The sequence below is a fragment of the Adiantum capillus-veneris genome, chromosome 1 (genome assembly GCF_014529385.1).
Source record: "Adiantum capillus-veneris isolate H3 chromosome 1, ASM1452938v2, whole genome shotgun sequence".
NCBI classification, from domain to species: Eukaryota; Viridiplantae; Streptophyta; class Polypodiopsida; order Polypodiales; family Pteridaceae; genus Adiantum; species Adiantum capillus-veneris.
The window spans coordinates 128032260-128050289 of record NC_140931.1 but is presented as its reverse complement, the minus strand read 5'-3'; the positions used below and the strand labels follow the sequence as shown (position 1 = coordinate 128050289).

Sequence of the window (18030 nt, the reverse complement as noted above, 5' to 3'; positions counted from 1 at the left end):
GGACTTCAACATGTTGGAGGACCCCTCTGACAGGATCGGAGGCAGCCATGCTACTGTACATGGAGTCGAGTTAGCAGCTTGGGAGAGGTTGTGTATGACTTTGAGGGTCTCGGATACATGGCAGCATTCTAGCTTTGTGAGGCCTCCAGAGAGTCTTGCCTTCTCTAGATCGGACCGCAGAGTGGGAGGAGTGAATCTATCGCGGATACATCGATCGCTTCTACACTAGTGACCACTTCAGTGACTTGGGGGGATCAGTGGGCATCCTGGCAGGGACATCCTTCTCGGACCATGCACCAGTGATCCTCACAGTGGCAGACAGGCAGAGGAGTGGGAGCACGATGCTTCGCATCCCAGAGCGGGTCTTGTTGGACTCAGCACTCAGAGAGAGGGTAGAGGCTCTCTGGACAGAGGGCATGGACAGCCAGGCTCTACCTGCAGACAGAGTGGCCTTAGGCCTAGCTCAGCTTAGCCACTTTTTTCTCCAGGACTCTTTGGCTCGACGGGCTGCAGCGAGAGAGGAGCAGCAGCGTCTCAGACGAGGCATTGCTTCACTACAGAGGATGCAGGAGCAGCATCCAGACAGTCCATGGTTGGAGGAGCAGTTACAGCAGGCTCGACAGGACCTTGCTTGCACAGAGGAGAGGCGCCATGAGTTTGCCTTTCACCGACAGGCATCTCAATGGACTCAGGGGGGTGACAGAGTGACAGGTGCTTTTTTTGAGACAGTGGGACCTCGACACTCGCATGCCAAGGTCAATCAGCTGAGGAGACCCGATGGGTCAGTTGTTTGTGAGCCTGAGGATATGCGTGCATTTGCTACTGACTTTTACCGTGAGCTACTGTCGGCTGAGCCCCAGTCAGAGAGACAGGATGCATGCAGGGAGCACGTTTGGGCGCAGATGCCTTGTCTTGTGACTGAGGAGATGCGCCAGAGGCTAGAGATACCTCTTCAGCTTGAGGAGCTACACACGGCTCTTAGGGCCCTCCCTCGTGGTAGCTGTCCAGGTGAGGATGGGCTGACTCCCAGCTTCTTCTTGGAGTATTGGGACCTGCTTGGCCCAGATCTTTGTAGTGCCTTTCAGTACATTCTGCACACAGGAGTGATGCCGGATAGCATGAGTGAGGGCCTGATTTACCTCATTCCGAAGGAGGGTGGCTCCTTGCATGAGATTTGACAGTGGCGCCCCATCACCATCCTCAACTCAGCCTACAAAATTCTTGCCAAGGCTCTGAGTTTGAGGATTCACCCGCTTTTGGAGAGCCTTATACATGGGACTCAGACAGGTTTTGTCAAGGAACGCAGTATCCTTGACAACATCTTCACTTTCTGGGAGGCTTCTGCCCTGGCACGTCTCCGTGGGGAGGACCTTGTGATTCTTCTTCTCGATTTTGAGAAGGCATACGACAGAGTTGACTGGGACTTTCTAGAGGGCACGCTTCGCAGGATGGGCTTCTCAGATGCTTGGATCAGAGGGGTGTCAGCTTTATACAGACAGGCTCATAGTCAAGTGCTTTTGGCAGGAGGTGGAGGTGAGCGCTTCATGCTCACATGATCGGTCAGACAGGGTTGTCCTCTTGCCCCCTTTCTCTTTCTGTTCTATGCGGAGGCGATGAGCAGATTTTTGGTGTCACAACAGGTTGGTTTGAGGGGCTTAGCACTCCCTATACGGGGAGATGAGCTTCTGGACGCTGAGTTTGCAAACGACTCAGCCTTGTACTTAGAGGGCCAGGAGGCCAATTTACACAGATGTGGGCAGGCTTTGGAGACCTTCTGCTATGCATCGGGCGCACTGATCAACTGGAGAAAGACAGTGGCTTTCTCGGTTGGTAGTGCTCCTGTGCCAGATTGGATGCCAGGAGAGGGTTTCAGGTGGATTCCTCCAGGGACTGCAGTTCGATACTTGGGTTGTCAGGTTGGTTTGGACTTGTCTCCCGAGCAACAGATTGCTCCTCTTCTCCTGTCCATCAGGAGAAAGCTGTTACATTGGAGCTCAGCACGACTTTCGCTGGCTGGTAGAGTAGTAGTTGCCAACCAGGTGTTGTTGGCGACTATGTGGTACATCACTTCTTGCTGGATCTTCTCCAGTTCTTGTATCAGCCAGGTAGAGAGGCTGATCAGGAACTTCCTTTGGTCAGGTCGCGACACTCAGATTGCCCGAGCCAAGGTGGCTTGGTCGGTCATCACACTTCCTTGTTCGCAGGGAGGGCTTGGGATCATTGATCCAGCACAGCAGAGCAGAGCCCTTCTTGGGAAGTTCGTCGTCAGAGGACTTCTTCCAGGCGAGGAGCCCTGGAAGGAGTTCTTGCTGCAGAGGCTTCGTGCCAGGGTGGCTCAGTTAGGAGGCCCTTGGCAACCTTCGACCAGATGGATCTTTACAGAGTTCCGCCGAGTTGGTTTGAGCAGGAGACTGGCGGACCGATTCGCTGTGAGTTTGCTGCGTTCTTGGGAGCTATTACGGCGTGGCCTAGAGCAGAGACAGCCGACGTGCACGGAGGAGCGCCTACGGCAGCCCCTGGTCTGGAACCCCATGGTTAGCACTCAGAGAGGCCACTTGGTTAGGAGTAGGCCTCATGTTTCTTGGGGTCCCATGGCACCAGGTCTAGCGCCCTCTCAGGGTGACTGGCTAGAGTTCACAGGTTTGTCAGAGGAGGTGCAGGCTGTCCAGCTACAGGGCATGAGAGGGGTTCAGAGCATGTGTCAGGACATCTCAGAGTCAGTTCCAGCTGAGTGGCTCACGCCTCTCGAGCCAGTAGCACCCAGGTGGATGGGAGCCTTCACACGACTGGAGGTTCTCATTTCAATCAGGGCTTGCTCAGAGACTGTCCCAGCCTTGTTCTTCGAGCTTCAGGGTGGGGGACGATTACAGCGAGTTGCAGTAGAGGCCCCGCAGGTAGCAAAGTGTTGTTTCCAGAGGATCCGAGTTGTGGGCATCTGTGGGAGGACTTGCGTCATAGACCCTGACCCAGCATCTCTTCAAACAGGACACTGGAGGCTATGGGCTTGGGAGTGCTGTCCACTAGCACGAGTACAGTGGGATCCTGGTGAGTGGCTTTGGAGGGACCCCTTCTCTTCTGCAGACCGCCCAGGAGTCCCTTTCTTTCAGTACACTGTTCGGCTTGGACGTCATATACTTGCAGCATAGAGAGAGGCCCGCCCTGCTGCAGCACGTCATTGGCAGGAGGAGGGCCTCACAGTTGGGTTCTTGGCAGCTTTTTGGCAGAGGCTATGGGACTCCAGACAGCCGAGGCGCGTCACTCTGTTCCGATGGTTGGTTGCACACAGAGCCACGGCAGTAGGGAGCTGGCTTGTGCATAGTGGTCTCTCGGCCGCATGTACAGCCTGTGACCAGTTGGTGGAGAGTCAGCGACACTGTCTTTGGGACTGCCCCTCGGCCCAGCAGGTGTGGCTACGAGTTCTTCGGCTGATGCCTGCCCTCTCCACGGCTCGACAGTACACTTGGGGGTAGCGGCTTCGTCCACCCTCACAGGCCTGGCACTTCAGTTTGAGCTATCTTCCACCAGCAGGATGATAGTGATACAGGGGGCACGACCTACACTCCAGCCTGCTGCAGACCTTACTCCACAGGAGTGGTGCAGTGAGAGAGAGGAGTGTTCGGAGCTCATCAGCGACCTAGCTCTCTAGTTCATCTGGCGGGCCCGTTGTTTCCGCATCTTTGAGGCTCGCCCTGTGCCACCAGCAGAGACAGTTCGTGACTTTTGGCTAGAGCTGATCCATACTCTCAGAGGACAGCTTGACGGACTGCAGGGCAGCTCTGACCGCATGCGGGAGCGCCGCGAGGCTTTCCTTCGACTTTGGTGTCACCAGGAGGTGTATTTTTCCTGTTGCCTTCCGTAAATAAGTATTAGATATATTTATTTTATTTTTACTTGTTTGTCCCAAAACCCTTGAAAAGGTGCAAGTGGACATTGCATGGCCAGTGTGAAACGGCTGCAGCCAAATGGGTTTCTCACATCGGGGATCTAGGTCGGTCGGACAGGGACTGCCCGGGCCAGTTAGCACTGAATTCTGATGAGTATGGAAGCTCGTGTGCGCCAAACTAGAATCTGGGCCACTCGTCAAGTCACTGCAACTTTATAAGTTGAAAGGGGCTAGTAAATTAACCCACATTGAAGATGGTGGTCAAATGGTAGTCTTCAATGATAGTCAGGAGACCGATAGGGACGCCATGGAAGCATCTCCTAAAATTTAGGGAACTGTTATTTTTGACCAGAAAATGTGTTCACGTCATTAGCTCTGGAATGACAAGGGGAACATTTTATTGCTCTGCTGCCAAGTCAACTGACGCACCAGCTGAGATATTTTTAGCAGGGAAAGCCCAAACTCGGAAACTGGGCGACGTGTCAGCCTGTGAGCGATTCTGCCACTCTGGGAGGCAAAAACGAGCTGCATATCAACAAAGGGGGTGCCATTTTCAACCTCAGGTGGATTGTAGCCGTTACAGAAGCTATGGAATGCTTACCTTGCCCTCTATGCACAGTATGGTGATGGGAGTGATGCCCCGCACGCTACATACTGCTCTCTTTCTCCCCTACGTACAGTATGTTATGCCCCACTAGATGGGCTACTCAGTTGAACATGTACAGTTCTGGGGTTTTATGCGCGTTTGCCAAGGCAAGAGCCTTCTAAACAGGAACCAGATTAGCTAATTGCTAATCCCCCACAGGTACGCACAGTTCTGGGGGTTTATGCGCGTTTGCCAAGGCAAGAGCCTTCTAAACAGGAACCGGATTAGCTAATTGCTAATCCCCCACAGGTACGCACAGTTCCATCACGAAAGATTGCGAGTTTGGAGAGTTTTCTCGCGTGAAAACTCGTCCAATTCACAGGGGAACTGTCCCATTGCGTGCGGGAGCCCTTGGGACACGCGTAGGCGTGTTCGCTCCACTAAAAACGATCCGAAACAGGGAATTACAGCCTGCTGTGTTTTTCTGCAGGTTTAGGGTTTCGCACCTAAACTGCAAGGGAACGTCGGGGGAGTCTCGTGAGAGCCTTGGGATGCGTGTACAGGCTTTTGGGCACCCAGCAGTGAAAAACAGGGAATTACAGCCTGCTGAAATTCTGTGACAGCTCGCCAGAAAGCTTCCAGATAGCGAGGGAATCCGTCCTAGACAGGTGTTTTTGACCTACAGGGGTTTTTGCGCCGTTATGCTGCCAAAATCAGGTCGAAAACCTGTGTTTTCAGCCCTCGCCAGGTTTGGACAGCTTTGTGAAAGCTTGTGCGAAGTGGTCGGATCGTCTACTTTAATTTGAATAAAGAAATACCGAAAGGGGCGCCAGTCGTTGGGGCCTACAGGGTGTCGGTCTCGTGTGCGCAGTGACATTCTAGTCGCTGGACGCAACTGTGTTCTCTTCCCTTCTCAGTGCTCTGTGTAAAGTTAACAGGTAATTGAAATAGTGCCGCCCTCTACGTTGTACGGGCCAGTTATATGGTTCCATCGACGGGATAGTCACTTTTTCTTCAAAAAGTGCAGCGTGGATTGTTGTGGGTGAAGGCAACACAGAGCTTGTCGATATGGCAGAGAAGAGAGACCAAGTACCTGAAGAGGGATCTTCCTCACATGGCACAGAGAAAATTCCTTCAACTCTTCAAGAAGAGGACAGGTTGCTTAGAACTCAACTACGTTGTTGCATGGACATGTTTCAGCAGTTGGCTAACAACCCAAGGATGCAGGAATTCTTACAGGCTCCGACACTCGGTTTTCAGCCTCCTACACAGGGCATGACTGAGCCGTCGCAGGAAAAGAAGATTTCCAATGCGCAGAGGACTCATGATGCTCGAGGGAAAGCCCATGTGGTTGAGCAACTAGCGGTGTCCAATGATCCAAAGCAACTTGCTTTAGCTGGACAGGAACCGTTTGTGAATGGTCAAGGGAGCAATGAACAGGCTATGCGTAAGACCCTTCCATTACCTAACACTTATCCTGGTTATTTTGGAGGTGGTTCAGTGTTTCAAGCTATGGCTGGACCTTCCACAGGTTATATGCCAGGGAATGTGTTCGGGACAATGCAAACAGGCATGGGTAACCCTATGTACTCGAACATGGGTGTCCAACCAGGTTTTCAGGGTGCCTATGGCCAGTTTCGAGTGCCAGGAACACAATTTGGTATGGCTGGTTTTTCGCAGCCATACGTACAAAATGCAGATATGACAAGGAAAACAGTTGATGCGAGTGCTGGAATGAACACTCATGGAGCACCACTGCTACAGGCACTTGTTTATGATAATGTGGCTCCTTTGAGTCAGCCTAAGGATTACAAGGAAGGTGGACAGGGAGTGAAGTTTGAAACTTTCAGAGGAACTGAGGGCCAATTGAAGGCTTTGACCTTCATACAACAGTTCGATGCAGCTTATGCTGGAGGCAACTTCACGGAATCTTCAAAGATACGCAAGGCTGCCACTTTCTTGAAAGGGAATGCGCTCCAATGGTGGACCGCATTGTTGAACCAGGGTCAAGCCCCAACAACGTGGGTACCTTCTTTGATGACATGATTGTCTACTCAAAGTCTGAAGAGGAGCATAGGGATCACTTGACCGCAGTTTTCAATGAGCTACGCAAGAATAGGCTACTCATTAATGCGAAGAAAAGTGAATTCTTTTTGCAAGAGATTCACTTCCTTGGGCACATTGTTTCAAAGGATGGGGTACGCATGGATCCTGCTAAAGTGGAAGCAATTAGGTCATGGCCAGACTTGAAGTCCGTACATGACATTCGAAGCTTTCTAGGCTTATGTTCCTATTACAGGAGGTTCACCTGAAATTTTGCTGAGATTGCTTCTCCACTCCATGCACTGCAAGGAAAAGGAGTTACTTTCAAGTGGACAACCAGGGAAATTTTAGCGTTCAAACACTTGAAAGAGAAGCTGACTTCAGATCCGGTAATTATTTTGCCAGATCTTTCTAAACCTTTTGTGGTTCAATGTGATGCGTGTGGCCATAGTCTTGGTGCAGTTCTAATGCAGAATGGCCGAGTAGTCGCATATGAGAGCAGAATTCTTTTGAAGACTGAAAGGAACTTGCAAGTCTATGAGAAAGAATTGCTTGCAGTAATTCATGCTCTCACTAGTTGGAAACACTATTTGCTAGGGGCTGATTTTGTTGTCCAAACGGATCATCAAACCTTGCGATATTTTCTTACACAGACGAAGTTGTTTGAGAAGCACATGCGATAGGCAAACATCTTGTCAATGTTCCATTTTCAGATTGTGCATGTGCAAGGGAAAAAGAACGTGGTGGCTGATGCGTTGTCACGAAAGCCCCAAATTTCAGCAGTGTCAATTCCGTACCATTGTGAACTAGACGAAATGAAGACACAATATGCTGAAGATTCAGATTTTGCAAGGATCTATGACCAGCTTGTTGATGGGCAACATCATGAGCACTATATGCTTAAGAATACTTTCTCATGATGCATGGAAAGTTATGCGTTACTAAACAGTTACGGCCAAAGATTTTGATGGAAAGTCATGCTCCACCTTATGCTGGGCATCGTGGAATTGATGCGACAGTGAAAGGGGTTGAGGCATTCTTCTATTGGCCAGCTTTGCGTCAAGATGTTGACACATTTGTAAGATCATGCTTAGTATGCCAAAAAGTCAAATTTGACAGACAAAAGCAACCGGGATTGCTGCAGCCATTGCCAATCCCTGATAGGCCATGGGAAAGTATAGCAATGGACTTTATCTTTGATCTTCCAAGGACGCAAACAAGAAATGATGGGATTTGGACTATCATTTGTAGGTTCAGTAAGCAGGCCCATTTCATTCATGTTAGGAAGAAGATAAAGCCAGAACACATGGTCAAGATATTCATGAGCAATATCTTTAAATATCATGGGATGCCTCAGTCAATTGTCAGTGACAGGGATCCACGTATGACGAGTCTTTTCTGGAAGGCATTGTTTGAGAACATGGGCACTACGCTCAAGTTCTCTTCTTCGTTTCATCCGCAAACTGATGGACACTCAGAAGAGGCAAATTCTATTGTCTTGGACCTACTCAAATGTTATGTCTCAGAGCACAAGGCAACTTGGGAACACCATCTCCCATTGGTTGAATATGCTTACAATAACATTGTGCATACGTCAACAGGTAAGGCACCATTTGAGATAGTGGAAGGAGGAAAGAAAGTCCCGCCCATTTTGCAGACTAAGGACAAGATATTTGAGACAGACAAGTATGTGCAAGATATGGATGAAACATACAGGAAGATAAAGATTGCTCTTGAGAAGAATCAGGCTAAGCAAAAGAAAGCTCCTGATCGTCACCGTCGTGAACTTGTATTTTCACTTGGTGATTGGGTACTTTTGCGCTTTGAAAAGGCCAGGTTAAGGAAAAGGAAAGGCAAGGAACGCTTGTTTCCTAAGCTCAGTATGCGATATTATGGTCCTTTTCAGATTTCAGAAAAGATCAGCGATGTAGCTTACAGGTTAAAGCTACCAGAAGGCTGGAAAATACATAATGCTTTTCATGTCAGCCTTCTAAGGCCCTTTGTTGGTGATGTGCCAGAGAATATGCTTGATGAGGAACAACCCGAAGTGGAAGAATTGGATGAAATCCTTGTTCCTGAACAAATATTGTCACATAAAGAAAGAAAGGTTAGAGGAAAAGTTGCAAGACGCTATTTGGTGAAGTTCAAGAACTATCCATCATTAGATGCCAAATGGATGGAAGAGTCTGAATTGCTTGATTCACCTCAGCTATTGCAATTGTGTCTTGAAGCCTTTCAAATGGAACCCACAGTGACTTGATGCAACCTTTTTGGAGCAAGGCAAGAGCATGGTTCATGATGCTCAAGAGAGTAGTTAAGCAATTGTATCTACTCTTTCCATACAGAATTTAGCTAGAGAAGTTTGTGCTCAAGAGTACACTAGAAGACTTCTATGCTTGATATATGTGTCGTAGCCAGGTTGGTGGGATTGTTTAAACTTTAATCGTCCAACGCTACATTTCCGGAAGCATGTATATCTTGGATTCCCATCATAGAATATATGCGATATCAGGAGATATCTGCATGTATTATTGGCATGCAAGCGAGGTCGCTTGCAGTATTTCAAGGGTGGGGTGTGTCACCAGGAGGTGTATTTTTCATGTTGCCTTCCGTAAATAAGTATTAGATATATTTATTTTATTTTTACTTGTTTGTCCCAAAACCCTTGAAAAGGTGCAAGTGGACATTGCATGGCCAGTGTGAAACGGCTGCAGCCAAATGGGTTTCTCACATCGGGGATCTAGGTCGGTCGGACAGGGACTGCCCGGGCCAGTTAGCACTGAATTCTGATGAGTATGGAAGCTCGTGTGTGCCAAACTGGAATCTAGGCCACTCGTCAAGTCACTGCAACTTTATAAGTTGAAAGGGGCCAGTAAATTAACCCATATTGTAGATGGTGGTCAAATGGTAGTCTTCAATGATGGTCAGGAGACCGATAGAGACGCCATGGAAGCATCTCCTAAAATTTAGGAAACTGCTATTTTTGACCAGAAAATGTGTTCACGTCATTAGCTATGGAATGACAAGGGGAACATTTTATTGCTCTGCTGCCAAGTCAACTGACGCACCAGTTGAGATATTTTTAGCAGGGAAAGCCCAAACTCGGAAACTGGGCGACGTGTCAGCCTGTGAGCGATTCTGCCACTCTGGGAGGCAAAAACGAGCTGCATATCAACAAAGGGGGCGCCATTTTCAGCCTCAGGTGGATTGTAGCAGGTACAGAAGCTATGGAATGCTTACCTTGCCCTCTATGCACAATATGGTGACGGGAGTGATGCCCCGCACGCTACATACTGCTCTCTTTCTCCCCTACGTACAGTATGTTATGCCCCACTAGATGGGCTACTCAGTTGAACATGTACAGTTCTGGGGGTTTATGCGCGTTTGCCAAGGCAAGAGCCTTCTGAACAGGAACAGGATTAGCTAATTGCTAATCCCCCATACGCACAGTTCTATCACGAAAGATTGCGAGTTTGGAGAGTTTTCTCGCGTGAAAACTCGTCCAATTCACTGTGGAACTGTCCCAGTGCGTGCGGGAGCCCTTGGGACACGCGTAGGCGTGTTCGCTCCGCTAAAAACGATCCGAAACAGGGAATTACAGCCTGCTGTGTTTTTCTGCAGGTTTAGGGTTTCGCACCTAAACTACAAGGGAACATCGGGGGAGTCTCGTGAGAGCCTTGCGATGCGTGTACAGGCTTTTGGGCACCCGGCAGTGAAAAACAGGGAATTACAGCCTGCTGAAATTCTGTGACAGCTCGCCAGAAAGCTTCAGATAGCGAGGGAATCCCTCCTAGACATGTGTTTTTGACCTACAAGGGTTTTTGCGCCGTTATGCTGCCAAAATCAGGTCGAAAACCTGCGTTTTCAGCCCTCGCCAGGTTTGGACAGCTTTGTGAAAGCTTATGCGAAGTGGTAGGATCGTCTACTTTAATTTGAATAAAGAAATACCGAAAGGGGAGCCAGTCTTTGGGGCCTACAGGGTGTCGGTCTCGTGTGCGCAGTGAAATTCTAGTCGCTGGACGCAACTGTGTTCTCTTCCCTTCTCAGTGCTTGGTGTAAAGTTAACATGTAATTGAAATAGTACCGCCCTCTACGTTGTTTAGGCCGGTTGTATCTGGAGCCCTGGGCCTTTCTACACCATGGTCCAGGGGGTGCTCAGATGGCACTACTGTCCACCTGTGTGGCTCTTCCCTCCTCCCATCTCTTGATTTAGCCCCATTGTATATATGCTGTTTTTTCATTGGGAGAGTCTCCCCATCATGTTTGTTGTAGCCCTCTCTTGCAGAGGTGGATGTAGCCCTATGGGCAGTTTTCATTAACTAATAGAAGGATCTTTTTCTCGGAAAAAAGAAAAATAGCTTAACAATTTCCTGAGGTTACAAAATAAAACTTCTGGGGTTTTGTTTTCTTTCCCGTTTGAGATTCCACCCATATATTTCCCAGATTAGGGGATTTAAGACATAGCCCTCATGGTTGATATTGCAGTGTGCGTCGCAAAACTCTTAAATTGCAGGGGCCATAGAATTCTGTACCAACAATAATTGTGTGGGCATGCCACTTGCACGAGCGTGCACACATCTACACGCACGCACCCATATTTCCCAGATTAGGGGATTTAAGACATAGCCCTCATGGTTGATATTGCAGTGTGCGTCGCAAAACTCTTAAATTGCAGGGGCCATAGAATTCTGTACCAACAATAATTGTGTGGGCATGCCACTTGCACGAGCGCGCACACATCTACACGCACGCACCCATATACACAAAAGAGGTTCGTTTCAAGCTGAACAAATCTTGCAAATAAAACAAATCAGCTGGAAAAATGCATACGCTTCTTCCCCCTTCTCTATCAAGTAAGCTTGTGCAGCTTTCCTCACGGTCTTTGGTACACGGAAATCTATCATCTGAAACCTGCCAATAACATGATGAATATAAAAACATATACTAGAAAATTACGTGTTATTACATCATGTAAGAACAACGACGGAAAAGCTTCTTTCTAGCATTGTCCTATCACTTTCTCTGTGACTAATACATGAATTTCAAAATTAAAGTCAATTTCAAATAAAATTGTATCTAAAATCAAATTTGCCTGTAGGAAACAGCTGGTAGTCTAAAATTCAACATAATTATCTTCACTATGGATCACAAGAGAAGCACAACAGAGCTACTCCACGTGACCCATATTGATTGAGCAAGGGCCTTGCTGTAGGGTTAGGGTGGATTAGTGAGTATAGCATTCATCGTGTGTGTGTGTGTGTGTGTGTGTGTGTGTGTTTTTTTTTTTTTTTTTTGGGGGGGGGGGGGGGGGGGGGGGGGGGGGGGGGGGCCAGAGATGGAAGGGCATATCCCTCGACGTCCTTTTACTTCCAAATTGATTTCTGCTCGGAAAGATGTTACAGTTCATTTATCATGGCACCGTCGACAGCAACCAGAAGGAATTCGCTTCGTTTGGAGAGTCTTCATTGCAGTCAGGCATTCTCTCTTACTTTGGTTGACCATTCACCTCTTCAGGCATACTTTCTCTCTTGTAGTGGCCTTTGCGTAGTTGATGATGTGGTTAATGAGGTGGGCCACACTTTCCAGTTTCCCCTGCCCCTTGCCATTTTGGATTGGGCATGCATTACCGTCAGCTCTGGAGAGAGCTTCAGCACATGCTAGTTGACTCTTTACCCATTCCGACTTTGGCCGATGGTAGCTGCATGTTTGATTGGAATTTCCGGCACACGCCTTTTGAGGCCATTTCTCCCAGTCAAGTTTATGTTCTTCTTTTACCGCGGCCTTGGCTTGTTGACCATTGTAATGCCCTATGGTCCATGCATAAGTTTGATATCTCGTGGAGGAAGCCTCTCTCGGCCCTCTGGAAGAGCCACCTGCCTTTGAAGAAGCCATTGTTTCTTTGGCAATGCTTGCTTGGAGTTCTCCCTGTGGGCACTTTTCTCATTTCGCTCTTCTTGTTGGGTCCGCTGCTCTACTTCGGAAGAGATTGTTAGTCACCTACTTTGGGATTGCTGCATTACTAGAGTTTTTCTTCGTTGCATATCAGCTTGTATGCGGTTCCATTTCCCCTCTATGGTCTTCCACAAATGGTTTTGGGCTTTTGGCATTCTCCCACCTTCCTTACAGCGATTTGCGGTCTTCTTTATGTGGGTCAGATATTGGGCTTATTGGACCCTGTGGCGCCAACATAATGGTTGTATGTTCCACTGCTCTGACGCATATCCTTTTCCCTTCTTCAAGCTTCCCTTAGGCAATCTTTACGTTTCTCCAAGAAGTTGGTGATATCCCCACAAATACATCAGCTTTCCTATGAATGCTTTTAGCCCTCTTTCACAACCGAACACTTCAGTGTTCTTTCTTTTGTATACGATCTTTTCTATGGGTTTTCCTCACCTTGAGGTTTCCCACTTGAAAATTAATCACAAAGATACTTATATTATTTTTATGTGTGTGTGCGCGCGCGCGTGTGTGTGTGTGTGTGTGTGTGTGTGTGTGTGTGTGTGTGTGTGTGTGTGTGTGTGTGTGTGAGAGAGAGAGAGAGAGAGAGAGAGATGCACAAGGTAGACTCTAAATGAGCTCTTGATTATGCCTTAAAAACAAGAGATTACATATAGACATTCATAGAGGGTAACATCATGGGTACATCGTGGGGTGAAACCTCACTATATACATCATCACCCTAAGTGGAAAGTGAGCATATGCTATCACATCATATGTCACATGCTCTATGGCACATAGGCATCCTAGTAGACTAGAAAAGGTACACACGAAGAAGCATGAATCATAGGCCAAAGTCCACGAAACCCAACAACCCTCACCTTGGGGTTTGAGCTATGACAAGTGACAAAATAACTTACTTGCTCCAATCCAAGAGAAAATAAGGTAATCTCCCAAATCCAAGAGACGACTCCACAAGACAAACTACTATACATCAACAATCCTAGAGATAAAACATCTCTACTCCAAGAGACAAACTAGAATGTCACAAACGGGAGCGCACACGAATAATCAACAAACTGAAAGTAAAAAATCTTTCTAGTCAAAGAGCAATGAAGGAGAAGATCAACACAGTATCTGGGACTGGAAGATGGCTTTTACCCCCCACCCCCCCCACCCCAAACAGAATCTTTATTAGGGAGAATCTTTTTACAAGCACAAGAACCGGAGTGACCCCTCCATTCTAATTCTTCAGACTCGATGGTCAATTCCTTCCCTTGCGTACCCTTAGAGATCAATGCGATGATCTTCCGCACGTTCTGGAGGTAGGCTATCTACAAGAATGTTCGTGAAACAGCCCTTATATCTTTCAATAAATTGAAAACGTTTAATTTTCAACTAGAGAGCGAGCCCTTGTTACTTTTATCTTTTTTCTGTGCGAGAATCAAGTAAGCAAAAATGCACTTCTATATTTCCTTTTTAATGGAGATATGGCTTACAATAGGGAATAGCCAATCCCCTACATCAACAAAAATCTTAATGTTCTTGCCCTCATGCTCAAAAGCGAGGGTCTTTTCTACATAATATGGGACCGGTTGCATATGGTAGTGCCATGGCATACCCAAGATGATATCACATCCCTCGACGGGTGCCATCAAAAAGCATTCGCGGTCCTTGTCCTCGAATGTCGATCCAGAAGTGACCAAAGCTCCAAGCTGAGCCGGTGTGAGGCCCAAGCGTTCAACAGTTTCCACTGAGATGAAGTTGTCTGTCGATCCAGGGTCGTGAAGGATGAACACCCGCTGGTTATTCACGGATCCCCAGCCTTTAAGGAGTTGACGCTTCCCTTTTTCAGTTTCTGTATTCCCTTGCACATCAAGAATGGTATTCAAGCTCGATGGAGCGGGTTCCTTCTTCAATGATTCCTTCTTTGAAGATGCTTGTTCTTGTCGTTGCTACTGAACCAGACAGTCAGTCTTCATGTGTCCTTTGTCACCACAGTAGAAGCACCTCCCTTTCTCTTTGAAGGTTTGTACTTGATTCTGCGTGAGATACTAGAGCCGTTTGTTGGTACCCTCTGGCTCCTTAGGCTGATCCGGGTCGTCTGGGGGATGCTTTTTGACTTGGTCACCATGGTCATCATAAACTGCTCTTTGCCTTGCATGATACGTGTTGTGTTCCATCCGTCTGGGGGTACCAGTGGAATGTAGATCCTTGGCAATGATTGCCGACTCCATCATCCGTTGAAGGGTGTCGTGTGGGTACACCTTCATGCTCTTCCGAAGCGGAGGTTGAAGGCATGCTTCGAACTTTCACATCTTTTCCTCGTCGAAAATCTTCATGAAAGGCGTAACTTTCAGAAGAATCGACCGATACTTGTCAGCGTAAGCTATGACTTTCTCATGTTCCTTCTAGGCGAGCCAGTCCCATTCCTTTCCCCGTTCCTTTCGATTGTCCTTCTCGAAGTTCGGCGGAAGAAATTGCTCATATAATTCAGCTTTGAATTGAGTCTAAGTTCTAGCTTGTGTACCTTCTAGAATCTTGGCTAACCACCAATTGCTTGTCTCCTTGAGATGCATCTCAACATGACGCAACTTGGATTTTTTGGTGAAGTTCCTATTGGCAAAAGCAACTTCAAATTGCTTGATGAAAGACAATGCCTTAGAGATATCTCTCTATCCAGTGTAGTTGTCAAACTTTACATCCTTGTCACCGGATTTGAAAACCTGCATCTTACAGTGATGCCTGCAATTATCCTTCTTGAACTTGGGCTTTTCTTTAGTATTACGTAGGGAAGTAGTAGGAGTTTTCTTCTTTGGAGAAGATTTAGATATTGTATGAGAAGTAGATGTAGTAGTATAGTTAGGAGAGTATGATGGAGAAGAGATAGAAACATCCTTGCTTTCCTTAAGCAGAGAGATCTCTTTCCTGGTCCTTGCTCTTGGAAGGACGTTTGTCCTGATCTGGAGATCCTCTTTCTACATTATCCTCTCTGAAATATAAGACTTCAACAAATACAAAACCAGTGAATTGGCTATCTCAAATTGCCCATCTGTTTGCGGGTGGAACGAGGACAAGAACTACAACTCTGTGCCAATGTTTCCTAGATTGCCCTCCAAAACAAACGAGTAAACTAAGGATCTCCATCCGAAGCAATGGACTTAGGCATGCCATGTAATCGGAAAATCTATGCGAGAAAAAGTTTCACCAAATGATCGGGCTTAATTGTCTTCTTTACAGGAATAAAGGAGGCTTGTTTACTGAATCTGATGACTGTCCAAATGCCATCATGCCCACTTTGAGTCTCGCGAAGATCAAAAATAAAATCCATGGCAATGCTTTCCCAAGGACGGGAGGGTATGGTCAAGGCTGTAGAAAACCTGGTGCCTTATGCCTGTCAAACTTGACCTTTTGGCATACTAAACAAGTGCGAACAAACTCGTCCACATCCTTTTTTAAGCCTCGGCTAGCAAAAGTAACACTCAACACCCTTCAAGGTAGGTAGCTATGCCGCGGTGGCCCAAAAAAAGTGGACAATGGCACTCTGTCAAGACCTTTTCCCTCAAAGGTTGTGTAACACAACATCATTTTCTGTATCAAATAGCCATCCCGTATGGAATAGCCTGCAACTGTCTCTCCACTCTGTATCCGGTGAAAGATGTCTGCAAAGTCAGGATCTGTGGCATACTGATCTACCATATCCTCGGAGCTTCGATCATGTATGCGGAAATAGCCAGAAGCAAGGGCTTTCGAGACAATGCATCTACCACTAAGTTCTTATGTCCCTCAACATGGACTATCTAGAAATGGAACTATGACAAGATGTAGCCCACCGCGTCTACTTTTCCGAAAGTTGCTTCTGTGACAAGAAGTAGCGTAAACTTTGACGGTCTATAAAGACGATAAAGTCAACTCCGAGTAGATCGTGTCCCCACTACGTAAGAGCATGGATAATTGCCAAACGCTCTTTCTCATAAATTTGTGCAACCCATTCAAGACATGAAAACATCCTACTCTCGTAGGCTATGACATGGCCTTCTTGTATCGAGACTGCTCCCCGGCTACAACCACAAGCATCACAATAAACTTTGAATGCCTTTTGCAAGTCGGGCAAGGCCAACACTGGTCCCGTAGTCAACTTTTCCTTGAGAGTCTGAAAGGTTGCAATCTCTGTCGGGCCCCAAGTAAAAGGAACCTCTTGTTGAGTCAGTACATGCAAAGGGGAAGCTATCTGTGCAAATTTTTGGATGAATTGCCGATAATATGAGTACAAGTCCAAAAAGCTTCAAGCTTCATGAACATTCTTCAAATCAGGCAAATCACAAATAGTCTCAGCTTTGGCCAGGCCCATCTTTAACCCTTCTGTTGAGATGATGTGTCCCAAGAAATTTATCTCAAACAAGAAAAAGTCGCTGTTTTCGCATTTATAATCAATTTATGCTTGGTACTCTCTGAAAATCCTATCCATCATACCGTTGAATGTCGCTGGAGCATTTGTAAGGCCAAATGGCATCACCAAGTATTCATACAAAACAAAAGTCATCCTAAAAGTTGTCTTCTAGACGTCTCCAGGAGCAATTCAGATCTAATGATAACCACTCTTCATATCAATTCAGCTAGAACAAGTAGAACCCTAAAGTCTATCCTCAGAATGGGGAATCTGTTTTGGTTCATTAATTCTTCATTTGGGCTTAGATAACTCTGTAAGGTGGCCAGTTCGGTGATGTACTACCGGGAATCAAATCAATCGTGTGATCTTCAGGACGTGAAGGAGGCAAATTGCCTGGTAAGACCTCAGAGAAACAGTCAGCTTGAGCTTGCAAAAAATCTTGTCGTTCTTTTTTCGAGGTCTAACATATTCGACCTTCAATCATCATTGAGTTCTTTCAAGGAAATTGAATAAACAAAAAGATTGGATTTCATCGAGTGGGATCGACTCGCCTTTCAATTTTACATCAAGTACAATCTCTTTGACCTTCTCATTCTTCAAGATCGACCACGGCACTGTTCTTGGGGAACCAAGTGATTCCTCCGAGGACGTCACACCCTTCCAAAGGCATGATGTAAAAGTCCTCGTGCACTAAATACCCCTGACAATGCAAGCGTAGTTTGCCGACAGGTGTAATGGCCACATCCCGTCCGGGTGCCTCTAGAACGGCCTCAGCCGATGGCCCCATTTCCTCGGGCGTAATTCCAAGTCAAGCCGCCAATTCGGTTGAAATGAAGTTGGCCTTGGCTTCTCCATGAAAGAAGATAAGGGCTTCTTGGTCTGGCACTTTGCCCCATGCTTTGCAAAGTTCAATACTTTCGTTCATCTGGTCAGGGTTGGCGGTCCCCACAAAATCTGGTACCAGTCTTACTTTCGTCTTTCCTTTTCTTCCGCACTCGGCTGCTGCTCTGTAACTCTCTGGTTTATCTTCTGGTGGTCCTCAGGTTCATATTCTTTTCAAGAGTTCTGTCAAGCTCTTGCTAGGAGTACAGGTTCAAGTTTTTTTTTTCTAGCACTCGTCTATTCTTTCAGTAGGCCATCTCTAGTAAATCTCATCAATCGGGTAATTCTTCAAGTATTTCCCAAATCTCG

The 18030-nt window shown here is 47.0% G+C and overlaps 1 protein-coding gene across 5 annotated transcripts in view; it reads right to left on the bottom strand.

Moving 5' to 3' along the window:
* The window catches only part of LOC147465535 (uncharacterized), a 118209-nt gene that overhangs the window by 45627 nt on the left and 54552 nt on the right, over positions 1 to 18030 (bottom strand). For 4 of the 5 annotated variants that reach the window (XM_086520515.1, XM_086520517.1, XM_086520522.1 and 1 more), the window contains one exon: positions 11343 to 11423. The exons of the other annotated variant lie outside the window; for it this stretch is intronic. In XM_086520515.1, coding sequence (XP_086376641.1) covers positions 11343 to 11423 — 81 coding nt within the window. The remainder of the gene's footprint in view (positions 1 to 11342; positions 11424 to 18030) is intronic. 5 annotated transcript variants of the gene reach the window in all.